General features: G+C 33.4%; 1 protein-coding gene across 2 annotated transcripts in view; it reads right to left on the reverse strand.

The window, feature by feature from the left end:
- LOC110462280 (b(0,+)-type amino acid transporter 1-like) overlaps positions 1 to 11029 on the reverse strand; it is a 28493-nt gene extending 17464 nt beyond the window's left edge. Inside the window, exons 1-6 of one of the 2 annotated variants that reach the window (XM_021516190.1) lie at positions 10976 to 11029; positions 6422 to 6600; positions 3099 to 3200; positions 1747 to 1989; positions 1009 to 1134; positions 112 to 211 (exon numbers count right to left, since the gene is read on the reverse strand). In XM_021516190.1, coding sequence (XP_021371865.1) covers positions 112 to 211; positions 1009 to 1134; positions 1747 to 1989; positions 3099 to 3200; positions 6422 to 6521 — 671 coding nt within the window. In that variant the 5' untranslated portion in view covers positions 6522 to 6600; positions 10976 to 11029. Of the gene's footprint in view, positions 1 to 111; positions 212 to 1008; positions 1135 to 1746; positions 1990 to 3098; positions 3201 to 6421; positions 6601 to 6947; positions 7163 to 10975 lie in introns of those variants that run through there. The other variant, XM_021516189.1, reaches the window with a different exon arrangement.
- Positions 11030 to 12727: the final 1698 nt, after the last annotated feature.

A 12727-nucleotide genomic window follows, 5' to 3' on the forward strand; every position in this document is an offset into this window, starting at 1 on the left:
CTTCAATACCCAGAATTTATTCAACATATATAAAAAAATGTTCTTTTGCTCCAGATGACCTTTGATCTTCACTGCAAACGTTTGTGTATATGTAATCTAGTAATAACGTACCATCCATCGTAAGCCCACAGGCCACTGTACACAGCCAAGGCTACGTCCTGAACGTCATTTGTTGTACCGTCGAAGCCGGTTACAAGACTTCCAAATTTCCCTAAAGACAATTATACATGGAGCCAACTTATAGAGTCATGCGCAAATTTAAACTGAAAAGAAGTCTATTTTGTTATTCTGTACAAACGTACAAAGTTGACAAAATATCTTATCATTGATTCATTTAACAACAAATTTCCATGGTAGATGATTTAGAGTGTACTTTGTCCTTTTCGTTTTGTTGTCTCTACCCCATTTCTTTCTATGGTGATGTGACATAATTTGGATTTGACCTATTTTTACAGCGCGGGTGTTATCGACGAAGCAGAAGATGCTTACTATCCCTTACTCATGATCTTATCCTTCTTGTTATTTTTCAAGAGATTCCAGGAAAATTTGTTCATATTTTGTCTTAGTTTTATCGATTTTGGCCACAAGGGTATCGTACAAAACGTTTTAGATCCTATCATTACCGATGAGTGCTAGATGAACGAAACAGCGGTATGGTGCAGTGCAACTCATTGTGGGTATACTGTACCTATAGGAACACTCCTGTGTGTGTGTGTGTGTGTGTGTGTGTGTGTGTGTGTGTGTTGTGTGTGTGTGCGTGAGTGTGTGTGTGTGTAACGTTCATCCTTTTATGAAGGAAGGAGATACTTTATTTTTTTGTTTTAGATTGAAGTTGAGATAGCCTTTCCCAATACGATTCATGGATGACGCATGCATGCCTGGGTAATAAATGTATAGAAAGCTTAAAACGTGCCAGAATTATATTTTGGAAAGAATAATCAGAAAGCATAATATCTAATAATAGAACCTTCGTCAAATGTTAGCAGACATAGTAAAACCACAACTTACCCGTTGACATCCACCAGATCCCTCCAACAATGATCACCACCAGTCCCAACAGTTTGACAAACGTAAAAAAGATCTGGACTCGAGCAGCGAGGCGCACACTGATACAGTTGGTAATCGCTACAGATACTGTTAGGAATGCAAGCGAAAAATGCCAACTCAAACGCAGTTGTTTCTAGCAAACCGCAGTCGAAATTTATTTATTCAATTAACTAAAAGGAATTGTATTTTTATAACTTATAAATAAGCTCACATAAACCGTTTGAACAGTTTTGAAAATATCATATTTTCTTAGTTGTCATGGAAATATACAGATACATATTCTATTTCCTGATAACTATTTACCATCACACATATTTTACATAAAGTGAACTTTATGCCATTTTAGATTTATTGACCAGAAGTATCTGTGTTGAAGTATATTTCTCTTACATATTCTTTACTTTAAAATGGATTACTAATTACACATTGCTGTCGAGAAAATATTCATATTTTGATAAATAAAAAGGTTTCCATAAGTCTTACGAGTCTTATGCACAGACAACTGAAACTTCATGATTTCATATATTGCATATTTTTTAAGGAAAAAATATGGCGAATTGAGTTTTTATAGAATACTGTGTAAAAACTGCCTTTCATTGTTTGAAACTGAATTTCATTGTCTCACATTTTACATAGCCATTAAATTTTATTGAAATAAACGAATACTTTTATGTTTCTCAGGTGAACCTGAATACTCACCTATAGCCGTTATGGCTATGATCTTTTTCATATTTGGTGATGGCCCACAGCCGTCGAAGATGACTTCTGAAATATACTCGGACAGGGTGAGAGCTTTTACGGTCATACTACCCGGCATAACGGCACAGGCTTGGGTCCATACGTACATGAAGGCAACGAACGATCCGTAGGTCTTCATGAAGTATGCATGTTCGGCACCAGATTTCGGAATCAGAGTTCCTAGCTCTGCATATACCAATGCAGCTGTGGAAAAAAGAGAAGTTCAGACCATATCCCTAACGAGTAATGGCAGGGATATCCCTTATTTTCATACTTAAAACATTGATTAAGAAAAAGAGAGCAAAGTCTATCTACGTTTGGTGTTTTGCAATTTGGATATTGTGAAGAAAATTTTGAGTAGATGTTCACTACTCTTAAATCTAAATATCACAATCACAATAATAACACATACGGGAGTAACGTACACTACTCTATTCCACATGTCTTATTGAGAGAGGAGTTTAAAACAGGAGAGTATAATACTATAGGTCTATTCAAAAACATTATCTTATATGCTGGTATACCATTGAATTGCATTTTAGTTATTGTGTGTTCCTGCAACGATATGTATACTCTTCCTTAATTATATAAAGGATATGCCTGAAGCTGTTGAGTAATTTTAACTATATGTTATTAACTGATGTCCATACGATATATTTATGATCAGAGCTTCATTTGTATGAGAAACGTTAATTTAAAAACAGATTTCCACAATGTTTGGGCAGTTAAAAGCATTCTTATCTAGTTTACCGTGCTACCATGGTTATGTAATTTATTTCTAAAGCATTTTATTTTGATACAAATTTCAGTAAATTGTAAGGTAACGATAACCAATTGATCTATAGGTGGGGTTCATTTTCAAAGGAATGGGTCGCAGGATCTACCTCTGTTTGCATAAAATAAACATATTCCAGTTGATCGAGAATGAAAAGCATATGATAGTTTTGTTCCATTACATGTAAGTGTAACGAAAGCTACATAAGAAATTTCTTTATCACCAAAATGCTAATTTGTATCTTCCTAAACGTTAGATATTGCTGAAGATCAGAGCAAAACCCGTCTTTACATTTAGTCTATTGAATAATTAATCTAACATACACTGTACGTTTAAAATGTAGATGAATAAATTTGAATTTATTCTAAGGAAACGTGCTCAAATATAAATGTATCACTTGAAATCATAATAATTGCGTTTATAAAGGAGAATACGTACCGCTTACGGAAGTCATACAATTTATAGCAAAGCTCTGGTTACATTTAAAATAGTATCCACAGTTTTGAATAAGTACCTACCTTGTAAGAAACCCACTTACCACACATAGAAATGACGCCACACAATACCCAGGTGACCAGACAAAGACCAACCGACTGGGTTTTTGCCAAGACATTTCTCGGTGATATAAAGATTCCTGACCCTACAAACAACAAACGGTTGAATTATTGGTAACATGGAGTTAATTTATACAATTAAATAAAAAAAAAAACATAACAAAAATATTAATAACGAAACCTGTTGCTTTGGATTTTTTCCTGGTCATTGTTCGAATTTTATTAAATTTATAAAACACAAAAATTATAATGGATAAAGTAATAATCATATATACGTGATCATTGTCAACAGATTTGCTACCATTACCTGCATATGTTGTATCACATTCACACCATAAGCGTCAGTGCAAATATTGGTTATTAGATGATAAAAAACAGGTATAAGCAATTTCATTGGTTATATACGAACTCATTACGAGGTATTATGAGCTCATAACATTCAGCAATGACGTCAGAAAATAGAGAAAACAATTACGTGACGTCAAATGCAAATCAAAACCGGCGAAAGGGAGGCCTGCTGAAAGGGATGCTTCCGGTCTGGTTTAGGTAAACGGGGAAACCGATGTTCATTGGGTAATGGTGTAAAGAAACCCACAACTCGTAACGGATTTTGTGTGTTTTATTAATAAAAATACACCTACATTATCTACGATATTGTGTTGCTATGGAAACGTTTAACATTAGAAATAATCGAGACTATTTACATTTCTGATTTTGTGTGTCTATAAATATGTTTAATCAAACATCAGGGAATTATATCGTCCATGTCTGCAATAAGAAAAGTGTGATTATTTCTCAATGTTTGACTTCATCATCTTTTGTATCTGATTGAAAAAGATGTAATTTATAAAAAAAAATGATTCAGTGGTCCTTGTTTTTTTTCAAAGTTTACACAAGTATAGGAAGAAGAAGTGACGATAAATAAGCAAAAAGACTTAGAAAGCTAGACTTTAGGTTTTTGAGTAAGTGTTGACAAGTGGTCCCTTGGAAGTAACCGCACTGGATGTATACAATAACATAATGTAATAAACTACTAAGTACACACATCTTACACATTGTTTGCTGACGGCAAATAAATATTCATCCATGTCAGACACATTGCCTTTGAGAAGTGGGTCAATATTATGCAAAAACATGAACTGACTGTTTGCATGGGTCTTGTTATGTTTTCGCTGTAAATATCTCCTTGATTGTATGTACATAGTATTCTATTAGATGGTCAGACAAGGCCATATGAAGCTAAAATACATATTTTGAAGTGGTTCTATACCATGGGTGCATACAATAATACATATGTAATTGCTTTGTATATATTTAAGCAATAAACTGCATAGTTGTTGCAGACCAACTGGTATAACTGCCACATGTGTCACAGACAAACTGAATGGTGCGCGCTACACATGTGGCAGTTATACCAGTTGGTCTGCCACATCTATGCAGTTTATCGCTTATATTTATATTTCCATAATGAGATTCGCAAAAAATAATTTATGTCTTTTCCAAATTTCAAATTTCCCGCTTATTACCGTCATGTCAGGTCAATATCTAGAACGGCACAAAAATAACAGCTGACGTCACGCGCTATTTCCCATACACAATTGAAATGACTCCGCAACTTTCTTTAATTATTCATTTGTTTTTAATTTATATATATATCATATTCTCGATTCATACAAAGTAACAAATAACATTTTGTAAGTAACTAATCAAGTGTCGTAAAACATTTTCCGATTTTATTGCGACCTATATCCGGCGCACGCACTCAACGGAAGTCTGCAGTAATCAGGTCAGAGTTATATTTGAAGTCCGGCATGTTGTTGATGTTGATCGTGCAACCGGAGAAGGTTGAATTTATGAAAAATCCAGGCATACAATTGTTTGTTGATCACACAGACACTTGAGACAGGCAGCTGGTGTTCGGGATCAAAGCAGAAGATACCGATAAGTTCGGTAGTGACACTGTTAAGTCGCTCGGAGGTGCACTGACCAACTTCAGTTATAGTCTCATAAGATGAAGCTGCTATTGGCAGTACGTTAGTAGTAATATAGAAGGGCTTTGCCACACCAAATGTAAATATATGTATATAATTTTCGAAATAATTCATAATATATCCTTCCCTGATGATATAACTCTTTTTGTTAGTTTCAGTGTAAGTTTGCAAAATAGTTGGAAGAAATCTGATGATTATTGTAAAAAGAGAGAATTCATAAGTTATGTCAATAACTACAAAGTGATGGTGTTAAGAATGAGAAGCCACTTTCTAGAAACGTTTATGTGTAGAGGAGAGGCAAAATCAGTCAAAAGTTTTGATTTTCTGGTTATTTCAACACCCCGTAGGTCTTTCCTGACTTAAATGACTTTATCAGATCAATTTTTGTTTCAATTATGGACAAATGATTAAAACGTATCAATTATTCACCAAAACCTGCTTATGGATTATTTCATAATCTTTCCCGTGTTTTTCCCACGTTGTGTTATGGATACGGGATATAGAAATTTCATTTGGTAATGTCGATTGAAATATTGCATTAAAATTTCGTGAGTGCGTATTAGGAGGTAAATATTCAACTCAGGAAATTTCTTTTATGGGGAACTTTGATGAATGCCTCTTAAAAATACCAGATGTACAAAAATGATTTAAATACTGCTTGAAAATTATTCACAATCTGAAGAGATTACATGTGAAGCCAACTTATAGCAGTTCGGTATAAGTTGAATTGTAAGTTCGCAATCTGGGGAAGAAGTGCTTAACAGGGGCAGCAACCCCATATACCCATAGGTCATCAGACGAGATAATTTAAAGTAAACATGTTAATAAGATTTTAACAACAGTGATAACGGTGAAAGTTTGCAAACACCGCCGGTATTCAAAGGCGATTTTTATAACCGTTGAAAATATAATGAGAGCTAATAAATGTATATATATTTCATTTACTGAAATTAATTTTCGATAAGATTTTTTTTTCTTCTAAATATGTCTTCTTATTTATGATAAATCGACTAATGCAATATGGGTATGCATACGAATATTGGTATATTTTCTAGTGTCAAATATTATTTTCTAGTGTATTAGTGTGCTTCAGTAATGTACACTATAAATAAACTTTAATATGAAAAATAAATTGATAATATTTCAATCCAAAAACCATGTTTGATAGTTTGCACTCTTTGATGTAGATTTAATTTGTATTTTAATGTCAACAACACATATCAAATAGGTTTACAATATACTGATAGTTTATGATTGTCTTATTATTACATTATTATGCATTGAGTGTTTGCGTTCGAGGTTAAGCATGTACTTACCTATTATATTACCTACGATAAAAGAGACGGAGCTTAATAGACCAAGCCGTCTTTTGACCCTGCAATTCTCCGTCGTTACATTTTTCGCGGTCAGTGACATGTTCAAGGCTGCACAATAACCTAAATAGAGGCCTCGTGTGCTGCTGACGTCAGGTAAATATTTTTAGGCACGCTGGGATCTGGAACAAATATTGTTTGATACGATAACTTGCAAAATGTTTGATGATTAAAAGCATCATGTGGCAGAAGTAAGCATTACACGTGTCTGATCCTTAATTACTACGTCTACTATTGTTTTCAAACAACTTCCCAATACCCATGAATGTGATATTTTGTATTTTTACATGTTTTGATCATCTGAATACTTTCAATCGGTCAATTAAAGAAAAAAAAGATTGAAAATGATTGACAACACAAGATGTAAGATTAAATTAAACCCTCCAACTGGCATTCATCAGTTTCAAGAGCAGGGCGGTTAGCTGGCTTGTCAATGCCCTTAATATACATTTACTATACGAATACCTACTGCGTCACGAAAGTGCTGCTATGTCCAGGCAAACGTTGTGACTGAATGATGCTATAAGTTATCAGTGTGGAAGGTATTCCTTCCTGTTACCTGACTCCTGATCATAGACATACTATGAACATGTGACAGTATCTCGGGGAGGGCTCACTTCTCGGGGCCTGATAAGTTAATCACAGTAAACATTCATTGGTTAACAGGGACTCCCAGTGTTAACCCATTCCAGACACATGTGAATACAGGTACACAGTACCAGGTACGACTGACAATGATTACGCAATAACGTAAGTATATATACGAATTAATTCAATGTAAACTCACATGTAGCAAGACCTTTCACAAAATATTAGCATTGTAACAATAAGATTAACATTATCTTATTAAGCTATGATACGCTTGTGTGAGATTTGCATCCATCTGGGAGTGTAAAAGTCCTAATAATTATCATCTAATTGCCAAACTTTCAAAATGTTACCAAGATTCGACAAAATGTGTCACCTGACCAACAAACTGTGACAGTTAACTATGATATGAAAATACTGGTAATGCGGTCACCTATTTTTGGCTATACTTTTATGTAGATTCAAAATACCATTTTCTTTTGTTGTGGTATCTCATTGGTGCTGTTTGTATATTTTTCCAATCGAATTTGGTTTCTTTTATGTCTTGGTGTGTTACGCTGCGGTACATTTACCTGGCTTTCTATTCTACCTCCTCGATTAGATTTACAGTAATATTATCTATGGCTTATTTATTTTTAGGTTTGAAGTGTGGTGTTAAAATACAAACACAGGTCATGTAATTATAGGAATACTTTCTGTAGTCACCACTGAAATTTAAGTAAAACAGGAACGTAAACCAAATTTATGGTACCTATTAAAACACCTTGGTATATTGCAAGTCTTTCAAGCAAGCTGATATTCTAAATTAATCTTCACGATTATCATTTTACTGAGATTACCAATCGTATGTAACAGTTAAATATACACATTAGTGTCCAAACGCAAACATTAAATCTTTATGGGATATTGCTTTATTTGTCACAAAATGTATTGCTATACCACACCATCATATTTCAAGGTATGACAGCAGTTTTAGGGTAATTGAGTCTAACAGATTACCTATATTTACATATGTTTCTCTTTGGTCATGCCTACAATAAAACGCAATGCTATCTGACCTGTCTAGAAAACAGACCGGAACACCAAGACGCGTTACAAAAATTTAGACGTTATATAAATGCAAAATAAGGTGTAATGTATTTCAATGTTTAAATATCAACAAAGCTAAAACGACAGGTCATTCCGAGTGTGTTTATGTATACATAAATTGTCATTATGTGATGAAGCAAGAGCATGCTCCGGGTATCATGAATTCCGTGAAAGATGTCAACTGCTGACATACAAAATGACCACAGAGGGTTTCCAAAGATTCAGGTTGATGGAAACTATGGACAAGTGTTACGGTCGCCATCATATCTAATAGTGAAATATGCAAGTTTCTTTTGTGACAGTCTGTTTTTATTTTAAATTACGCTCATTAGTGTTTCTTATTTATTGTGGTCACTACGTCCGTTTTCTCCATGAGAATGTAGCGTTACTTGGATCTACCCTAGAATAATAAGGCCGGTCCCTTCGATGAAACAGAAGACGCGTACACCTCCAGAACACAATGTATTATTATCCTTGTACATTTTCTTTGGTCTCCATGGTAATTTTATTTTTATATTTTGCCCAAATTTGTATTACATCGAGTTCGAATTACGTTTAGTTTACACTTCCGGTTAAAATGCATTTTGATTTTTCCTTTTTATGTTACTGATTTACCTTGACAATTGGCAAGAAATAACACAATTGCAAAAATATAAAACTATGGACTATGACTAGCATTAGCATTAAAAAGTATCAATAAAAACCATAGCGTCAGTGACTACTATAACAACCACAGACGGAAATCACCGATTGTAGCCGTAGAAACCAACGTTATTAATAAAGAAAAACGGAAAGAAATCATTACTTCTAAAGACTTGCGTTGATAACTTTTGTTCCGTGGTTTGGCAACTTCATGTTTTTGTCTCCCGTCAAATGACATATGCCAACGTAAGTTTAGGTAGAAACACGATAAGAATAGTGTTGACTTGTTCTGAAAGGTTGTGATAGTATAACTGGACTAACTATATAAGCGCAGTTTTTATATCAGTTGCAAAGTGTCGTATCGTTAAAAAGCTGTTAGTTGATGTATGGTATATATCTATATGCTACCATTTTACATTTAGCGTATCTGTATTGACATGGTCTCAATTTTACGATTTCATTTGATGCCTATTTTTCCACATTTAACTTTCATTTATATAATAAAGTGTTAACAACCAATAACCCGGAGGTTATGCAAGAAAACTTAAACTTCACTTATTTACATTGACACTGGTCATATTATGCCCAAGTAGTTCCTTTCATGACTGATCATTACCATAAAGTACATTATCGTGTTGGTTTAAATATTTCGAAATATTCATGGTCATATCAACAAGCTATCAGTCGTTTACTTGGCGGTTTATAAATTAATCGCTGCTACCAGGTCAAGATGCACGTAATGGAGACATCGGGAAAATCAGGAAATATGTTTGCATTTTCACGCTCGTACCAAATCCCTATCATTTTTCATGGTTTTAAGAAAGTTGAAATATTTCAATCGTAAGTAACGTGATGGTACATAAACACCACCTCGAAGTCATTATGACAATCACCTCAAACATCAAAGTCAAAATTACACTGCCTAAAATATCGATCAAAATAATATAAACTAAAATTTCAAAATCAATATGACACTAAATCAAATATCAATCTCAATGTAACACCACCTAAAATATCAGTTAATATAACACTTCCTAAAATATCAATCAATATAACGCCACCTCATATATCAATCAATATAACATTATCTCAAATAAAAAAGTCATTATATCACTGCCTCAAATATCAATCAATATAACACTACCTTAGATATCAAAGTCAATATAACACTGCCTCAGATATCAATCAATACAACACCACTTCAAATATCAATGTTAATATTACCCCACCTCAAATATAAATGTTAATATAACTCCACCTCAAATATCAATGATAATATAACCTCACCACAAATATCAATCAATATAACACCACCTCATATATCAATTAATATAACACCACCACAAATGTCAAAGTCAATATTACGGCGCCTCAAATAACAAAGTCAGAGCAATACTGATTCAATTATCAAAGTCAATATAGCATCACCTAAAATATCAAGGCCAATATAACACAGACTCAAATATCAATCAATATAACACCACCTCATATATAAAAGTCAGTACAATACTGCCTTAAATATCAAAGTCAACAGAACAACGTCTCTAATATCAAAGTTAATATAACACCATATAACATGTCAAAGTCAATATAACACATTTTAAATATCAAAGTATATATGACAACACATCCAATATTAAATTCAATAAGGTTGATATTATTTTCTAAATTAGTAAGTGATACGATAAGTTTTGCAGTCGCAATTTATCGTACACATGTCCAAACACCTATGTATATATACCGTGAGTGCATTGTCAACGAAAGTAATCTTTTCTGCATATTTCCACACATAAATACACTCATTGAGACATCAGAAAAATGAAAATGGATATGGTATTACGTTGTGACGTCTCATTGAATACAGTATACATGTCTTTAAGATTGCGATATCAAATATTTCACAAAGATCAAAACTGAAGTTTTACATCGCACAGGGACAGCAAACAAATGGGTTGTCCTATATTTTGTTATGCGCAATAATTTATTATTATGAGTTGTGTATAATTTATTTTAATTGTGAAATAAAAAAAACATCTTATTATTGTCAATATTTATATATGCTATTAATCATCGTCAGCATAAAAACATCAATATAATTAAATATACTTGCGCACGCACTTACACAAGCCTACAGCATAAAGCTACATCGATAAGACAAGATTATACAAATGGACTTACCTGACTGCTGAAATAGGCCTCCTTTAATCTCACACGTCTTTGCCTCTGTGTAAGTGACAACTGTCTAGTCCACGGGAGGTTCTGCTTTCACATAAATAAATATGTAAACATGTTTGTATTAATTTACATGTACAAACTACACTACACATGTGTACAGTGTGTAAAACTATAGAAGTGAACTGATCTGTGAAGAATGTTCTTCTAGGCGTTTTGACAGATTAGTAGCCGGAAGGTACAAGATACAAGATACAAGAAGCTTTATTTAGAGTCGCATACATATCAACATGGAACATTAGCTCTTGAGGGCTATTTTTGCGACAAACACAAATATATAAAATAATAATAACATAATGTAATAGTATTAGTAGTAATGAGTTAATATAAATAGCATAGCAGACAATTTTTACATTACAGAAAAATACACGGTAATGTCACATTTAAGTTACAATCAATGGCACTATCTTTTAATAATATCACAAGGCTTGACACTTATTTATGTTATGTTATTTATATAAAATTCAGAGGTTTGACCCTTATTTATGAACGACGTGTTTCTACACTGCATGTTAAAACACTATCTGTAATCTATACAAGTGTTGTATAAATACATGCTAATATAGCAAAGGGTAAACATTGACTTGATATACACTAACATAGTGTGGATTAAAAAACAGCATTTCATATAGTAAAGAAGAATAAGATTAAGAGAGAGAAAACGAATAGTAACATAAGTAGTAAAACTTGATTCAATACATGAAATATTATATTAATCCCAGCAATTCATATCACAGTATATTTACCTAAAAATGTTAAACCTGATTTTAGCACTAAAATGGTTAAAAGTCAGCCAGCAGAGGTGCGACAGATTGAACAGCTATAGATGAGTCCACTCCAGGTGTGGATCATTCTCCTGAAACCCGGAAAGTTGTCTTCCTTCCGGAACTCATTTGGGAGAGTGTTCCACACCCTAACAGCCTCAAATGTGAAAGATTTATGTCCATACTTAACTGTTCTAACTCCAGGCACCTCTGCTGCATTCTCCTGTCTTAGATCATAATTCGAAGACTTTTACATTTTATAAGATCATGGATGTAATCAGGAGAAAGTTTGTTCAGAATTCCTTAAGTCTTCTTACATGTAAAACATCTGCATTTGACAATATTAAAAGTTCAGTAAAAGAGGAACATAATCATTGTGGATAAAACGAAGAGCACGCTCTTGTATCTTTTCAAGTTTCTTAACACTCCTCATGCTGATGAAATGCCAAACTAGAGGGCAGTAATTAAAATTTGAGACAATAAAAGAGTTGTATATCACACTCCTACCTTGTTTCGTCAAAAAATTGCCTAAGCGCTTCAGAACAGCTAGTTGTCGTGAGACTTTTTTACATAGTTCGGAGACGTGAAATTCAAATCTAACATGGAGTTAAAATGTACTCCGCGGAGTTTAACTACAGCTTCTGGCTCAATGTTTACATTTCCAATATTAAAAGATTTAAAAATATCAACAGATCTCTCTCCTAAGCATATAGCTTGAAATCTTTTAGGATTTGCCCTCATATGATTTGATTCAAACTTTTTCTAGATTTGATTTTAAAACTTGAGGGTCTCTGTTTGTATCGCTTACAGTTTTGTCATCGGCGTAATTGTACAATTTTGATGACTTTACATATAAAAACATGTCATTTATAAAAATGTTAAAAAGAAGAGGCCCCAGTATAGATCCTTGTGGTACTCCCTTCAGTACTTGCAA

Source organism: Mizuhopecten yessoensis, unplaced genomic scaffold, assembly GCF_002113885.1.
Source record: "Mizuhopecten yessoensis strain PY_sf001 unplaced genomic scaffold, ASM211388v2 scaffold10771, whole genome shotgun sequence".
Lineage (NCBI taxonomy): Eukaryota > Metazoa > Mollusca > Bivalvia > Pectinida > Pectinidae > Mizuhopecten > Mizuhopecten yessoensis.